The sequence below is a fragment of the Talaromyces stipitatus genome, genomic scaffold (genome assembly GCF_000003125.1).
Source record: "Talaromyces stipitatus ATCC 10500 scf_1105507295549 genomic scaffold, whole genome shotgun sequence".
Lineage (NCBI taxonomy): Eukaryota > Fungi > Ascomycota > Eurotiomycetes > Eurotiales > Trichocomaceae > Talaromyces > Talaromyces stipitatus.
Window position 1 is genome coordinate 2,380,209 of NW_002990117.1, and position 16,437 is coordinate 2,396,645.

The following is a 16,437-nucleotide window of genomic DNA, read 5'->3' on the forward strand; positions in this document are numbered from 1 at the left end:
TGGAATACTGGTCAGTATATGCAGCTGAGCTCATAGCAATATACTATGCTATTAGCCTTGTCCTTAAGATCGCGTTAGAAAACTGGGACACCACAGCAAGCCAACAAGAACCAGCAACTATCCTCAGTGATAGCATGTCAGTATTATAGGTTATCTCAAATGCATGGAACAAGTTGGGCCAGAGGATTATTTAAGCGGTTCGGTAATCAGCTCGGGAGTTAAAAGTACGGGGAATTCCGCTCCGACTCCAATAGGTACCAGGACACTGTGGTGACCCGGGAAACGAGGCGGCCGATCGACTAGCTAAAGAAGCAGTTGGCCTAGACAAAGAACATCCCTTCCAACATCTTCTCTCATGAGAAAAAGGTTTTATCCGCAACCAAATCCAAGAAGAATGGGAACGGGGATGGAAGACGTCCAAGAACGGTAGCCACCTTTGGCGGATAGATAGAAATCTACCCGCAGTTCGTACCCAGAGAATGTATGGCTCGCTACCACGCAATCGAGCCTACCTGCTCACCCAACTCCAAACCGGCCACTTATAGCTAGCAACACATAGCAAACTACATAGCCATAGAGAGGATGACAAGTGTGAATGTGGAGCGATAGAAATAGTGGTTCACGTCCTAATTCACTATCCCAAATTGAAGACCATACGACAAGAACTACGGAAGAAGATCGGGACTGCATTTAACAATATCTCGGACATGCTGGGAGGAGGATCTCAAGGTAAGCAAGGTAAGGAGGGTGATATGCAAGGCGGTAGCATCTTAGGTGTAGTACTTGACTTTGCAGAGGCATCACAGAGATTTTAAAGCCGGGCGCCGTAGGGCCGCTGACAGAGTACCAGGCATGTTGGCCACCATAGGCCATGACGAGGCTCTAAATTCGTCTTTATGTAATGGATTGATGTACATAGACATAGATAAGGATTAGATAGTGGTATCCTGCATATCGCTTCGGCGAGGGGTCAGGGTATGAATTCACACACACACACACACTCTGTAACATAATCTCTTTTCCTTTCTCTTGACAGTGAGTACAAATTCGAAGGACATCTTGATATGCAAATCTTCGCGCCTTGTCCTCTTTTTTGTAATAAAATTTGTCTAGGTCGATATTCTCAAAGTGTTCATAGTAGGGGCTCCATCTCTGTCGGGCACCAGTCCGAGATTTCCTCCCCCAGGTCTTCTTCATAATATTAGGGATTTGAGCTGATACATTTGAAGCTGATTCAGAGGGTGTGACAGTCTCTTGAGAGGTTGAAGGAGTAGAAGATCTCTCTCGAATAGGATGGTGAGTCTCAGGAATTGGAGAGGTAGAGCGGCTACGAGCAATGCGTCGATGAGGATTATCCAATAAGGCATAATTCTAGCGGATTACAGTTCAACGAGATCGAGGAGTGTCATCGATCATGTCATCAATTTGTGCTTATATCTAAAAATATTAGTTTTTTTTTTCTCCTGAGATGGTGACCTGACTTGCCTTATCCCTCGACGTGTATTTAATTTAATACAATGATATCTGCCTGTAAGTATCTTGTTGGGAATATCACCTCACATCACATATCACCTTTGCCAGCTATTTACATCCATACTAGATCATCTAGTATGCGCGCAGCTTTTTGGTCTAGTTGGTCAAAAGCCCAACATATCTCAATAAATATTGAAAGCTCAAGGATTAATTCATATATGCCTTGTTGAATCAAGACGTTCTGGAATTATGGTAATAGGAAAGGTTGAAGAACACGCGGTTAATAAGACGCGTTTAGAGATATCTTGTGCTTGAAGGAGGAAAACTGACTCTGTTGTGTGTGTCTCTAGGAACCTAGGTTCCTAGGAGCGGAGATATCTAGCTACCAGCGCGCTAACTACATCAGGTAGGCGGTGCTGACTATCTAAGGGCAGGATCCCAACACAACCCCCCCAGCAAACCGCTAGGGCACGTAGAGAAGCAGAAACTTAGGTTTAATTATTCACATGTCTCTATGCTCATGTTTCTCGAATTCAAGCTCTGCCGCTCCTTTTTATATAAATTGGGTGGTGATACAGCCACACCCCAGTTGGATCCATACACACCCCCTTATGTTCGAGCCACACCCCGTTGGCTCGATCAGGCCACACCCCCCCCCTAAAAGCGGTTTAGAGCAATTTTGATTAGACCGTCCCAGTGAATTCTGTTTTGATTCATCATTTATCCCCTACTACTATTTTAATGATTCTAATAATACACTGTTCCACCGAGCCAGAGCCGTTGCTTAGCATATCTCTAAGCCCTAATATCCTGGCAATTCGTTCTCATCGCCAAGCCACCGCGCTGACTGGCCACGTCCACGTCGCTGGCTCCGTCTGACTGGACCCTCTGAGGCAATTTGCGAAGCTGTTGCGGTTGCATCCTGCGAGACCATTCCTCTACTAGCAGTCCGACTGTTGGCCACAATGCTCTCTGCCCTAGCTTGACTTGAATATCCTCCTCGTCCCCCACGACCCCTGCCCCTGCGGCCTCGACTTCCAGTATTAAGATTCCCCTGCGCAATGACATGCTCGAATGCTGATAGCTCTCTCCGTGTTGAAGAATCCTGTATTGATATAGCCTGAGAGGCTATTAGATGGTTGATTGAGCCTCTGGGGCGACCACGACCTTGGACCACCGCCAGGTTGAGCACTATTGTATGGGGATCAATTGGAGGCAACTCTTTGGAAGAGTATAACCGCCAGTGCTGGTAGAAATGATATAGCTGTAGTGGCTCCTCACTATCGATATAGTGCTTAATTATATGAATACAAGGAATGCCAGTGGTCCGTTTCGTGATTCCAGAACACTCTGGGTTAAATGGCTTCTTTGTCGGGCCAAGAAAGTCATTCTTCATTTTAAGAACCTTCCCAAGCGCAAAACTTGATACTCTACCGCGTACAATGCGAAAGAGACTTTGACGGAAGCGAAATTGATACCGTACCTTATCATCCTCATAAGTCTGCTTGATTATAACATGTTAACGGGTCACAGTACGGTCAAATGATTCAAATGTCTCCAGGAGATCGTTTGTAGAGACTTGAAGGTCACGTTTTAGTGTCCAGTGGGCTGATTCATTTTGGGATGTGATTAGCTGGCCAAAATGCTTGACGTCTAAGAGATGGCAATGAAGGAATCGTTGAGTAATATCATCATTAAGCCACTCTGAATTAATGTAGTCCATGACTTCCTGCCAGATATCACTGCTGTATTCAGCTTTAAAGGCATTCACCGCTTCGTCCTTCTCCTCCTTAGTCTTCGCGTACACAATCTTGTTGAATGACCCGAAAAAGTTCCTCCACTTTGACTCAATATGAGTCTTGTACTGTGTGACATCCTTCTTTGCGGCGGCTGGATCTCCAGAATAGATTATATGAAGCACTTCATTTGTAAGAATAGGACGGACATGTGTAAGAATATTCTTTTCAATATGCCAAAGACAGATGATATTATTTGACATTGGAAAAACAGTGGGGATTGCATTCATTAAGGCCATATCTTTATCAGTCAGGATACAGATTGGCAACGGGAGATTTGCTTGAGCATAGACCTCAGCTAAGCATTCCAAGATGAACTTGTAGCTCTCTTCCTTTTCATCTAACATAAAGCTAAATCCTGCATAAAACGTCTTATTGCATGCTGTACAACCCACAATATCCAAGAGCGGTATCTTATATTGGTTTGTTTTGTAGGTACAATCCATAAATAGAACGTTAGGATTTTGGCAGAGCATCTCGAGTGAAGTTTTATGCATATAGAATATAGCAAGTAGTATATTTGTATCACTTGTTCCATAGTTGATTATCCAATCACCATTATCTGGAACAACACTAATAAGGGCCTGGACTGGTGTCTTGCCATCAAGGAAATCATCTCGCAGTTTCCTTTTCTTATTGTAGATATCTCTTGGCTTGATAATCGATTCTGGATTATCTTTATAGAGGGTTGATAAGATTTGATTCGTTGACATTTTTAAATCCAAATAAGACTTAATTTGAGTCTCCTTAGATTCTATCTCTTCATGGCGTAACAAAGCAAGTGTTGATCCAGTTGCTAAATGGTAATTATGCCTCGGATCTGTAAGATCAAGACACCAGCAATCTGCGTGCTTGTCATGGCGCAAGATAAGTCTAAATGGGCATCCTATACACTGTGTGCTTATCTCTCTGACACGTGTCTTTTCGTTGGTACGCTCACGATATACTCCTCCGCGGCTGTACTGAAGGTAAACTCGGTGAATAGGGCCACCTTCTTTTGGCATTTTGGATCTCTTTGTGATCAATGCATATTCATAAGTCTTGGTAAAGCTATTAAGGAATTTCATAGCAGCATCCTGGGTCTTGAAGGTCTGGTCAGTTGAAGGAGCAGGGATTCGAGTATGTGGTTCGCAAGGCTCTTTGGGAGGTGATGGCTCAGGTAATGGCTCAACACCATCCTCTGAGCTTTCGTAATCGACGAGACGCGATGTCATGGTGAATAGCTATATTGATATAGCTGGATGTCTCTACTCAGTAGCAGAAGAGAAGAATGAGGCCACTTCTATTATGTGCGCTCAAGCTAGTCCCAATACGGCACCGCCGTCCCAAACGGGTAATCGCATGTTACTAGGGAATTCCGTGAGGCTATTCCTGTCAATAGGTCCTAATCCTAAGCTGCTAGAAATGGGCATACAAGAATCAGGATTGCTAGTAAATGTAGCAGTGTAACAGCACAACAGGGTTGCCGTGACGAGTCACGCCAGCTAAATTGACATATACATTTTGTCATTTCCCAGCTCTCTATCTCTCCATTCCAGCTCTGTAATAGGTACGACTCAAAGACAGGGAATCAGAAGTAAACTGGGTGAAAGTTTAATTCACTCTAATAAGACGGGTTAGACGACCTATGGAGAAGAAAAGAAAAGCAGGATCACCATAGTCCTCATAAGACTGAACTGAAGGACAAATTCTGCATAGAAACAATGGAAATTTCCAACAAAGTTTCATATTGAGAAATTTCAAAAGGAATGTAACAAATCAAAGAGCAAAGCAGACAATGACTGGCTTTACTCAATAATGTGCCTTTTGCTGGAATCCTTATCTATATACCCTGACCCTAAGCCCTAAGCCCTGACACTAGTCCATTCTCCATCTCAAAAGTCAGAACCCCGCGAGGGTCGAGGGCGCGTTTTGAGTCACATGATCATTGCTTTAAACCGCTTTTAGGGGGGGTGTGGCTCGAACATAAGGGGGTGTGTATGGATCCAACTGGGGTGTGGCTGTATCACCACCCAATTTATATAAAAAGGAGCGGCAGAGCTTGAATTCGAGAAACATGAGCATAGAGACATGTGAATAATTAAACCTAAGTTTCTGCTTCTCTACGTGCCCAGAAGTTGCTCTTTGAATATGGCGTGGCATGATGCAATAATTATTGATTAGAAAAGTTCGCGGTTGCTTAGCTTCCCTCCGAGAATCTCTTTCTTTCACCCTGCTTCCACGGAGTCTTGAACCAAGAGACTAAATCCTTTGAATTATTAATTCTCCGTCTTGAGAAGGCTGAAGCATGTCATGTGAAAAAATTGGCACTAAACTGTCAGGGTACTTCACTCTACAAAAAGCAACGAAAGCACGACCATTTCCTAATTAGGAAAGAATGCAGTATCCCCGGGACGTTTAGCAGCCTTCGAATCCCTGCATAGTGCCATACACCCCTACGTTGGCTCGCAAACTAAGTAAGTGCTAGTAACGCGCAAGGCACAACTCATCTATTATCCGCAGGGTTAGTTATCTTTTCAATTGGCTATTTTCATATCGGCGTGTCTAGCTTAGAAACCAGTGTGTTAGATTCGGCCCCCCCTCTTTTGTACTGTCTGCGCCGCATTTTCCCGCTTGTTCTTAAGCTTAAGAGCTGTACCTCAGTCATGATTAAATAAAAGACCGAAGTCGAAGTATTTCTAACATTGAACCTCGAGTAAACGGACCCGCGAAAAAAAATGAGTCAACTAGTTTCTTCGTTTTTATCATCTTTAGGCAATATCTTGCCTTTTCAACTCGACACTACTCCATCGAAATGTCCATACATTGTTCACCAAGGCAAAGAAGAGGAATATATATGTGGTGTGATGAGTCGGTCTGGACCGCTGTGTGCTAAACATAGAAAGCGCAAATTACAGGTGCATGATAGCAATGAAGAAGCAGAGGAGGAGGAGCAGAATGATGACTCCTTCATGTCTGATCTCTTTTCTCGTCTGGGATTTTATACACATAGTACACGCGAATCTACATCAGAAGCGGATACACCGATACGCCCGACTACTGAACGCAGTAACAATCAAGGACGCCGTACATGCGAATCTACACCAGTAACAGATACACCGACACGTCCGAGAACTGCTCGCAATAAGCCTAGTTTGCCTTCAGCAACGGAAACACCGAGACGCCCGAAAAATGCACGCAATAAACGCAATTCTACTTCAGCAACAGATACACCGACACCTCCGAGAACTGCACGCGCTAAACGCAATTCTACTTCAGCGACAGATACAACAATTACTGAACCCAATAGTACTCCGAGACGTACACGAAAACCTACCCCCAAAGCTACGCCTAAATCAGCTTCTACCCGTAACCCGCGCAGTCCTCTCGCTGGAGCTGACTCTACACCTCTTCCTTCAACCGGACCTAGTAGTGATGGTATTGAAGAGCTCACTGACCGGCTCAAGGACTTGAATGCTGGAGATGAAGATGACATGGATCTTGATTTATCAGACGCCGATTCTGTAATCGCTACCCAGAGTGTTGTCAGTTACGGTCCTCGTGACCCACAACACCGAGACTATGATAAATACCTGCCTGATGGCCTTCATGGTTCATTGTATTATGACATTGTTATCAAACATCTATCGACGAAGCTATACAAGAAAGATGGGCCAGGCTATGTTTATATCCTTCGAGTGACGCCAGTGACTCCAGACAAGGATGGTGCAGAATCAACAGACAACAAGAAAATCATCCTCAAAGTTGGAAGTTGCGGAAGCATACCGGAACGGCTCAAAACGCTGTCTGAAAAATGCAAACACTATGAATACGAGATTATCAGGGACTGGCCGGAAATAGGCCTAATAGACTTGTCATACAAGGCTGAGAAACTGGCTCATGCAACATTGAAGCACCGGTCTTATCAGTCTAATTGTTTATGCGACAAGAGACACACAGAGTTCTTCAGAGTATGCCCTGAAGAAGTGAAGGACGTATATAAGTGCGTTAAGCATTGGGCTCATATCATGAATACATACAAGGATGAACTATGGCGTAATGCATCAAACAGAACACGTTCCTGATCTCGTTGATTTACAAGATATGCTGCTGCTCACGGAGCGGCGTGTGGCATGCTGAGCAACAAGCATCACTACCTTTTATTTTTAGTCCTTGCAAGTTCTTACATTCTGTCGAACATTCTAATATAGTATCTATACTTTGTCTTAGGTCGCATATTACTTATTTGGTTGCTGTCAACAAGTAGTTTTCCGGCTGTCACTTTGTAGTATGAAATGACACCGATTGCTATTCTGTTAACAAGGAGAATAATACGCTGTTGGCTTTTAATTCTTATCACGTTGCATTTTTGATCTATAATACCTATTGACTCTGTGTTATAGATCTCATCTCCCTCTAGAGTACCAAGGTATCTATGTAAGTCGAAGGACATTAGCACTGCTTTGGGAACTACGATTAGAGGACTAAGTCAAAGTACCTAAAAGATCTTGAGCAGACAGACCTCTCTCCTAAGAGAGAGTTAGTCAATTGTTGATTGTTCTTCGCGCTGATAGACCTGTCCAACAAAATCTTAGGAAAACATTGAGCACCCGGCTTTCACGGAATACGAAAGCAATGCGCAATTAATACAAAAGTCAACTGCAAAATTCGAGACTCTCCTTCATCCAAAACCGCCGACAAGGCTCCCCCGGTCTCGACATTACCTTGAGAACAGCATATCCAAGCCTGTCTTGATTATAATTAATCAGATATATCTAGGTACATATAACTCATGGTTTACGCTGTATACATTGTAGAGTGATATCACCACCCGAGAGGCGCAAGAATGGGCACCATATCCTCAGCTTCGTCGTTGTGATATTTCCAACCAGATGCAAGTTATTCCACCAGACACAACTAGACCTATCAGTATTCATGCATGTGGCATCTTGGTAACTATATTCAGCCGGATCGTCAAGAACGCGAGTCATATACTGGAACGAGTCGTAAAACACGACAGTTGCCTACACGGAGTCAGGTCGACTAGAAATAAGAAGTATTGATATACTTACATCTTTATGCTCATCTCTGAATTGAAATAACATGCTATTCAGACCCTCATTGTACGCTGTCGCCATCTCGGCATGACGCTGGAATTGTTCCGGCAAATCGTTCTCTTCATGCACCTGTGGACTGCGGGTTGATGGTGGACAGTTCACAAAGAGGAACTTTCGAATTCCGTTGGAATAAATTTGTTCGATGAGTGATCGATATCTATTCATCAGTCTGGATACAAACACAGAAGGATCGTCGTTATGCGCGAAACCGTAATATACACTTCCATCATCAGTAATCTAGGAATAAGAACTGTGAAAAGATGACTTACTCGTTGACCCCAATCCAGAACGAAGCGACTGTATTATCCGCCGTCCAAGGCGCAGATGCTGGCCTCGAAGCATAATATAATTGAAAGGCGTCTATTTGGGAAGTCATATCACCGAATCCCCAGGTAGCTAGTGAATTATCAATTGTTGCACCGGCGATGGCTAGACTGTATGTTAGGATTAAAGTAGAGTTATATTGTGTGGCCAAGTATTAGAAGTCATCTCCGTCGACTCTCGAATAAAAGTAGTGGCATACGGGGAGTAGTATTTCCCATCGGATTTGATGCCGAGGGTTGTGTAGAGCTGATATTGAAACCCTGTCGCGGACCAGGAATCACCACTAAGTAGTCAGTGTCATTATCAAGTAGATGTTAGGTATAACCTGAGACTTACAAGGCAAACCAATACTGACGGGTTCTTTGCTGACAAGACGGAGGGATGGTCGTTTGCATGATTGGCCTGCTTTGTATCAATTTGATCATTTGAGAAAACCGAAATAGAATGATTTGCGAGCATCAAAAGCACATGTTAGAGACCAGGGATTATATAGTCTGATAGAGCGGTGTGACATCCTCAGACACCAAGCAAGGAGGACAACACCAACTCGGCATGACCGTTTGTGACAAGCAAATGAATCAATTGATGGAGGCAGTAATTATGAATACAGATGTCTAATTAATCACTAATACATTACAGTAGTAAATCATCATGGCTTATATCCCCCATCATCCTCCGGTGAAGGATCATGCATAGTAATTGTCACATCAACCTGCTTCTGAATGCCAATAGGTCCATTCCGCAAGTCCTGACTACTTTCACTCGACTTGACGGCGTCGATACTGTTACGACTTTCAAGTATGTGGTGGGCGCTAGCCCCATCGTCGCCGTTATTCCTGCTGGAAAGCATACTTCGCAGACGCGAGTCGGTTCTCCGATGTTGACTATTATTATGTGCTGTAACTGTAGCGGTCCCTCGTCGAGTCCCAGTGAAGGCTGCACCCAATTCGTATTCCAGTGCCGCAGCCAAGATCGAGCACTCGTGCATTGGAAGGATGAGGAGCATATAGCAACCCATCGCCTATCCTGGCTTCAGTGATGACTTTGTGTAGCAAGTCAAGGCGATCCTGTTCTTGCTCGTCGCACGGCCACATATAGATTCCTCTGCGATATCCGTGGTATGTTCGTCCATTCTCTGTATGCGGCGGGTGTTTTTCAGGAAGACTTTTCTCGTGTCATGTTGTTAGCAATCGGCAAAAACTCTAAATAACAATTTCGATAGCGGGGTTATGTACACATAGTTGCAAGAGCGACTCGATATTTTATCCTCCATTACAGACGAGCTTCCAGTGGAGAAATTCATGCACAATGAGGCGAGAAAAAGTGATGTTCAAGATCGTCTAGGATTATTCGTCCGAAATAAGACCAATGAGAAAGCTGGCTTATTATACGAATGGTGCATAACAGAATGCGAGCTACCTGTGCCTTGCATGTAACCAAGTGAAAATAATAGGCTGTGGGAAGTATCGGCATTTCGTTGATTTAATTACCGGAGAATATTGATACATTGCACATCCAAACAAAGAACCAAATTTGAATCTGGTCCATCAGTCATTATTTATCAATCATGTACTCCGTACGATGTACTCAAGGAAGCGGGTAGGCAGACATGAGTTAGATTGGATCCAACGTTCTTTGCTCCGATTTTTTTGTTTGGAGTTTACTCCGTATATCTTGACATCGTGCAGCGACTATTAGAGAAGGGAGCGATGGCTGCGCAATCATAGGCTAGCAGAGGTGTATCATGCCTAGATTGAGAAGCAATGCATGCAATAGGCGCTATTAAAATAGCCAATAAACACTATCTCAGCTCTGGAGTGTGAAGAAGTCAATCAATACTACTTGAGCTTCTTTCAGTGAATTTCAAGTGCCACAGTGTCTCTGAAGCGTTTTATCAAACATGTTCAATCGAAAGGCCTACGGCGAGTAGGGCTCCACAGCTCGCCGAGCCCGAGCTGGCCGCGAGCGAATCATCCGCTCTGTTGCGGTGTCAAGAGAATGCTGCCTACGACGCTGAAAGTCTGTTTCTGGGGATGGCGAGAAGCCGGCATCTCGGCCAGTATTGTCACGTAAAGCCGTGGCGGACGACTTTGAGGCCGAATCCTTGAGAGCGGTAGAGTATTGAACTTGGAGTGCACCCTCCGTCCGGTCGGGGAAGTGCTTTTTTATTTGCGACCATGACAGATTTTCCTCTTCTCTCAGCCGCTTCAAGCGAGCATTTTCTTCCTCAGTCCACTTCTTCCTGTGCTTGTGGTTTCTTCCAGAGCCTGCCGCTCGCGTGTTCAAGTGATGATCCCGTTGTTTGGACCTTGGCTTTCCAGTGGTCTCATCCTCTAAGGACTTGTGAGATTTCCATTCCCGTGTGCTATTCATCTCATTTTGATCGTGATCTTGGTCAAGCTTGTGGTCAGCTTCCCGTTGAGAATGATCCGAGTTCTCTCTTTCTTCCGTCCACGAGAAGGAATACAGAATCTCTGACGGATAGATGTCCCAGCTGAATAATCCTCGCGAAACAGTACTCAAGTCTGGAAGTGACAGCCTTGCTAATTTGGACCTGATTTCTGGTTTCAACTGAACACTTTTCGTGACGGGCAGCTGCTTTCGTCGTTTCGTGGGACGGTCTGGGTCGTCCTGTGTTAGGTCAAGGTAATCCTCATCATCCGAGTCGTCGGATACATCGCTTTCATCCCACGAAGCTGTTCGATACGTCGACGTCCTAGGATGCGCGCGATATCGGCGTTTGGCCGATCTATGTGTGCGTGGCTTGGGAGGCTGTCCTGCAGGTATAACCACCGCAACTGTATTATTTTCACGTGGACGAGTTCGTTTTTGTTCAACAGACGCCGGTGGTGACGGGTCTTGAAGACAGATGGAGGGTGGGTCTTTGGTCGAATAACCACCCTCGCAGTGTAATCATAAAAATTCCAGTCACCGGCATCGTCGTCTTCCCTCCTGAGATAATGACTAAAGGATCGTTCATAGTAATGGAATTATCTACACATCCTTAGGCGCAGTCAAGAAATGAGAACAAAGCGTAGGAAGGAGGGGCGGGTTCACATTCTCACTTGGCGCGGTGCGGGGGCAAACTCTTTTAGATGGCTGTTCTGAATCGTACTCCGGCGTGCTCCGTCTCTTATTGAACTCTTGGCTGCTGCCACCGCCAGTGGATTGCAACGCAGGTGCGGTGGCCGTTTCTGCTTCGGTTATATGAGCACCCGAAAGGTGAGTCTGTTGATCAAGACGATCGTACGAGGGAAGAGCTCCAAGTCTGGTACTCTGTTGTCCAGGCTGAGGATCGGGAGTGCTTGCAAAGTGGTCCCGTATAGAGTCTGATTCTTGTGATAGCTCATCGAAGGACACAAAACCACTATCACCACTATCTTGCCAGTCGTGTGTTAATGCACAGGGCGTCTCGTCACCGAGAATTGCCGGGTCGATTGGAAGAATTGTTTCCGGTCTGGTGGGATGTAATATAGGCCCATAATCAGTTACGAAGGGCGGCGTGATTTCATTATTTGTGTAGTCATCGAAAACAGAGAGCCAGCTGGTGGAAGGATCAGTGTCATGCCGGTCAGGATGGAGCGGTAACCGAGGCGGTGACGGAGACTGCTCTTCTTGTAGTCCCAGTGTAATAGGCGTCGGATCCGATATAGTCGTGATATGGGATCCTGCAGAGGCACTGGGAAGTTCCTCAGGAGACTCCGCATAACGGCTATGAGAGAGTCTGGAAGAAGACTGCGGCAGGCGTGAATGTGCGCATACCTCCGCTGGTGGACGGGCCGGAAGGGGGTGAACAAGGGCATGGGCATGGGAACGTGCCCTAGTAAATGAAATCTGTGAATTTGGAGAGGGAGGGCAAGCAGAACTTGGGGAAAGGGGAAATTCAGTGATGGATGTTGGGGTTGGGTATCGTGAGGCAGGCTTTTGATGGTGCAGAGATGGGGCTTTCCTGTTATGCGATCTCTTATAGGGCCGGAAATTATCCACGTGAAATCGAGAGTTTGCCATGTTCAGTCAAAATCCTGAGCTCTGTGTTCGATGAGTAGGAACTGAGGAGGGTTACAAGTGCAGGAATCAATCACCCTTTTATGTCGAGAGGCTCTGGAAAGTACCATATCAACTGAGAGGACCAGAGTCGCATCTTGGTTCTGATCTTCTAGCCTAAGACAGCGTCACGCACCGATTTCCATGACCACCCACCGCCCCTGTGCATATAATTCGATGGAGTCGTGATCCTGCAGCCCCTGTCGAATTTCCCATTCTCCAATAGAATGGCTCAATACCGAATATAACCTGGGTCATGCCTTCCGAATGAGTCTATATGGCCCTTACAGCGTGTTCGAGACTCGAATCTAACACCACCATCATCCGATCTGGTTACCACTGTGGATCAAAATGAAAGCCACCCCATTGGCGCTAGCGCTGCAATGGGTTGTGATACGACGATAGTACACGCTCAATTTCTGGCAATATAGGACCCTAAAATGAAAAGGCAGGCCGGCGTGAGCTTCAGCCACGCGCGAGGCATTTTTGCCATTGGCTGCTACGTTGAGAGCGTCCTTGTTGAAAGGAAGGAGACCTCGTCATCAGCTGAAAATCAACTTTTGTTAACGTCACAAGGTCACAAGATGCGGAAAGTGCGGCCCCTGTAACATGGGCGAAGGGTTGCTGTTGTCACGTACTGTCAGACGCATTGTTTTTCGAAGTAGACCAGCACAGCGCTGTCCAGTGCTGCAACAACATCTCATACACGTCTTTCCTCGTTCTCTCCTCTTGCGTTCTCTCTTTTTTTTCCCCCGACCAATTCAACCCGCGAATTCACTTTTGGGATCCTAGCGAGGTTGAAGTGAACCTAGGCAGCAACATTGTTCAACAGGCAAGAGCAGCGATCATCTCGCTCTCATTCTTGCTCCACCAGAAGCAGGGATATGGCGGTCGATGACGGTCTCAAAACTCAGACTTGACAAATATGGTTGAATTGGAGTCCAATCATCTGCGCTGGCCGGGCTGGGTGGCAGCGATTCTAAGGAGCTGAGACATCGCTGACGTGGCTGGCGCGAGGTCAACGCGACGCTGTGCCGTTCAGCCGTAGATGTGTTTGAGAAAAAAGACTGAGAAAAAGAAGAGAAAAAGAAGAGAGGAAGGAGACGACGAGGTGAAGTCGTTCGAGGGACGCACCTGGGTTTATATAGACATCGCGGACGGCGCTCAGGCACGCTAATCCCGGACGGGACTGGCTGGCGCCGCTAGGCCTGGTCGGGCAGTCTCATTTACACACCCGGCAGGCGGTAGACGGCGGCAGAGGAACGGGTGGCCAGGAGCGGTTTCCGGCGCCCCGCTTGCCGTCTGTTAGAATACTTCAGTTAAACCTTATCTACTATAGTAGGCTATATTAGCCTGTGTACTCTATAAAGTATACTATAGTAATATCACCATTTGTGGGAGGGACGCTGATTCGCGCGTCCGCGACGCGTCCCCCAAATCAGGACTAGCGCTTCCGCAGACGCTAAAAAGGGCCTCCTTCCGGTTTAGCGTGATCACTTCGGGTCTAGCGTCGTTGATGGGGGACCGCCTGCAGTATATAAACCGCGAGTGCGTCGCTCAACGACGACGGCCGTTCTCCTTTCGCATTTTCTCTCGCTTAAACCAACAACGACGGTGCCGAGCCGGCTGAACAAAACTAGAAGGATCCGGTGTCTTACCTAGCCCCACTGCATGCAGCACTGTGCTTCGCTCAGCGACGGTGGATGCTGCCATATTGGTCGACGGCTGGAGATTTTTTTCGCAGTATCAGGGGCCGATCATGATGGAGCTGCAGATGCGACGAGAATTGGATGCAACCCAAGTCGTCGTCATTCTAGACAACAGTGGACGATCGGCGATTCTTCGCGAATCCGTTACCAACTAGTCTTCGGAAAACAGCTGAGGGGAGGTCCTGAGATGTCCGATGCTGTGCATGCGACTCAGCAGCGATGCCACTGATGAACTCAGATCATGCATCGTCATCGTGGTTGGCTCTGCGGTGAGAAATGGCTGTCTAATGCGACAGTACAGCCTCAAAAAAATGCCTCACAGAGGGACTGAGGACCAGGGGACGGAAGGAAGATGTGGCCAATGAAAAACTCACCGTATATTCAGGTGATTGCTTTGATGGAGAAGATGAAGACACAGCGAGTCAGCTGTGACCGACGAAGGCTATCTATAGGTTGGGTTTCACATCCTTTTTTGAAGTGTTGATGGTTAGAAGAGTCGCCCGATGTGACAGTGGCGTGCAGAAGTCGTCTCGCTGAGGTATAGCATAGGCTTATAGATGGTAGTGCTGCCAATCAGAAAATTCGCGCTTTGGAGAAGCTGATTTCGGATATTGCAGGATATGTCAGCTGCGACAGTCAAGATGGCCCGCTGCAGAGATTAACCTGCCGAGAAGAACCGGATAGGTTTGGTCTTTCTATGCTCAATTGTCCTGCCTGAATGTGAATGGGATTCGCCAGGGTTGAAATGTCGGCGTGTCGGTCGTGCGATATAAGACTAAAAAGAGCGATTGTCCCCTGTTTCCTTTTTGTGACGCTTAGGTTGCTATTCTCATCTCTCATCCTCTCCCGCCTCCATTTGTATTTTCTCCTCTTCCCATATCCATCAATTTTCTTCCCTCCTGCAATGATGATCACATTAGACGAGATTATCCCATATCAACCTCCCCTTCCTCCCAAGCCCTCTATATCCTCAAAACCCCTACCACTGCCGTCAAAACCACCCCCATTGGTCCATCCTCTACCTGTGACGGTCAGTAATGAGGTTATTCGCAAAGTTCGGTTTACGTAGTCACATGCTAGGGTTACGTAGGGGGGTTCGTGTGTTGGAACTCAGAATGAACTAAACCAATTTGGGAATAGGACAAGATTTGCGTATCAAGAAATTTCGAGAATTGGCATCACATTCCGACGCGATATTGAACATTACAAATCAACTTTACAGCCTATCTCTAGAAAGTTCGATTTGCACAAGTGTCGACTTTTGGTGATATCACTTCTATGGAATCTTGTATATAAAAACAGGTTCAATACTCCTAGATAGTGGTTTTAGAGGAGTGCCGGAAAATAGACCTAGTTCCTTATACGTATTGTTTAGTGCTCGCCTTCGCTTAGTCATCGCTCTAGTAAACCAACGTTCCGACATCGTGATTCTGTCACGTGATCACGACACAATACATCTTGTTTGCAGATAGCCTCACATTCCTAGCTTTTTCTTTCTTTCTCCATGTTTGGTATTCTTGTACTTAGCTTCCAATATGACTATTGAATGAGCCCTTACACTACCACAGAAGCCCAGTTCCCGAGTTCAATCGCCCTCTTACTCTGACAAACCTCACCAGTTCAATCAGAGATTTGTCCCAAACAGTCAAGAGCAGGCATCTCCAGATCCCTCATACAGAAATGTTTTTGACAGGGAACTCGCAGACTGGAGTGACACGACCATCTACACGACCACCACCGCTGTTATGAGCACAGGCCTGGAGACTCCAGGGCAGGAGATACAGCATCTCACTGGTAGTGAGAGCTTCGCAAATGGTTCCAGTAGCCTATTGTTTAGTGAGTGGAGGATCTGCCTAGCTTTTTTAATAGGTGTTGAGGAAATATTGATGTAGGCGGGCTCCATTCTAGATTGTCCAAGCGACGTGCAACCTGCAAGCCATGATAACGGAACCAGTTCAAGTATAGCGGCGGTGACCATACAGCCTGAACAGTCTC

The 16,437-nt window shown here is 46.1% G+C and overlaps 7 protein-coding genes across 7 annotated transcripts, besides 2 other annotated features; 2 read left to right on the forward strand and 5 right to left on the reverse strand.

Moving 5' to 3' along the window:
- Positions 1-668: part of a mobile genetic element that runs on past the window's edge.
- Positions 164-1,108, forward strand: TSTA_017270 (uncharacterized protein; the record flags this gene model as incomplete). Its single annotated transcript, XM_002483841.1, has 4 exons — positions 164-254; positions 367-481; positions 651-738; positions 796-1,108. 4 exons carry the CDS (start codon positions 164-166, stop codon positions 934-936), a joined length of 435 nt encoding a protein of 144 aa, XP_002483886.1. The 3' UTR covers positions 937-1,108.
- Positions 1,109-2,275: 1,167 nt separating this feature from the next.
- TSTA_017280 (uncharacterized protein) lies at positions 2,276-4,681 on the reverse strand (the record flags this gene model as incomplete). The annotated part of the gene is made up of 4 exons (XM_002483842.1): positions 2,276-2,878; positions 2,957-2,974; positions 3,053-4,492; positions 4,583-4,681. 4 exons carry the CDS (start codon positions 4,679-4,681, stop codon positions 2,276-2,278), a joined length of 2,160 nt encoding a protein of 719 aa, XP_002483887.1.
- Positions 3,419-3,724: a mobile genetic element.
- A 1,424-nt stretch (positions 4,682-6,105) lies between the features above and the next one.
- On the forward strand, positions 6,106-7,509 carry TSTA_017290 (uncharacterized protein; the record flags this gene model as incomplete). The annotated part of the gene is made up of 2 exons (XM_002483843.1): positions 6,106-6,135; positions 6,167-7,509. 2 exons carry the CDS (start codon positions 6,106-6,108, stop codon positions 7,331-7,333), a joined length of 1,197 nt encoding a protein of 398 aa, XP_002483888.1. The 3' UTR covers positions 7,334-7,509.
- Positions 7,510-8,038: 529 nt separating this feature from the next.
- On the reverse strand, positions 8,039-9,084 carry TSTA_017300 (uncharacterized protein; the record flags this gene model as incomplete). Its single annotated transcript, XM_002483844.1, has 5 exons — positions 8,039-8,272; positions 8,321-8,585; positions 8,635-8,799; positions 8,889-8,972; positions 9,026-9,084. 5 exons carry the CDS (start codon positions 9,082-9,084, stop codon positions 8,039-8,041), a joined length of 807 nt encoding a protein of 268 aa, XP_002483889.1.
- A 467-nt stretch (positions 9,085-9,551) lies between these two features.
- Positions 9,552-9,783, reverse strand: TSTA_017310 (uncharacterized protein; the record flags this gene model as incomplete). Its single annotated transcript, XM_002483845.1, has 1 exon — positions 9,552-9,783. The coding sequence occupies one exon, from the start codon at positions 9,781-9,783 to the stop codon at positions 9,580-9,582; it is 204 nt and encodes a 67-aa protein (XP_002483890.1). The 3' UTR covers positions 9,552-9,579.
- Positions 9,784-10,606: 823 nt separating this feature from the next.
- On the reverse strand, positions 10,607-11,669 carry TSTA_017320 (uncharacterized protein; the record flags this gene model as incomplete). Its single annotated transcript, XM_002483846.1, has 2 exons — positions 10,607-11,590; positions 11,622-11,669. The coding sequence occupies 2 exons, from the start codon at positions 11,667-11,669 to the stop codon at positions 10,607-10,609; spliced, it is 1,032 nt and encodes a 343-aa protein (XP_002483891.1).
- Positions 11,670-11,683: 14 nt separating this feature from the next.
- Positions 11,684-12,498, reverse strand: TSTA_017330 (uncharacterized protein; the record flags this gene model as incomplete). Its single annotated transcript, XM_002483847.1, has 2 exons — positions 11,684-12,401; positions 12,452-12,498. 2 exons carry the CDS (start codon positions 12,496-12,498, stop codon positions 11,684-11,686), a joined length of 765 nt encoding a protein of 254 aa, XP_002483892.1.
- Positions 12,499-16,437: the final 3,939 nt, after the last annotated feature.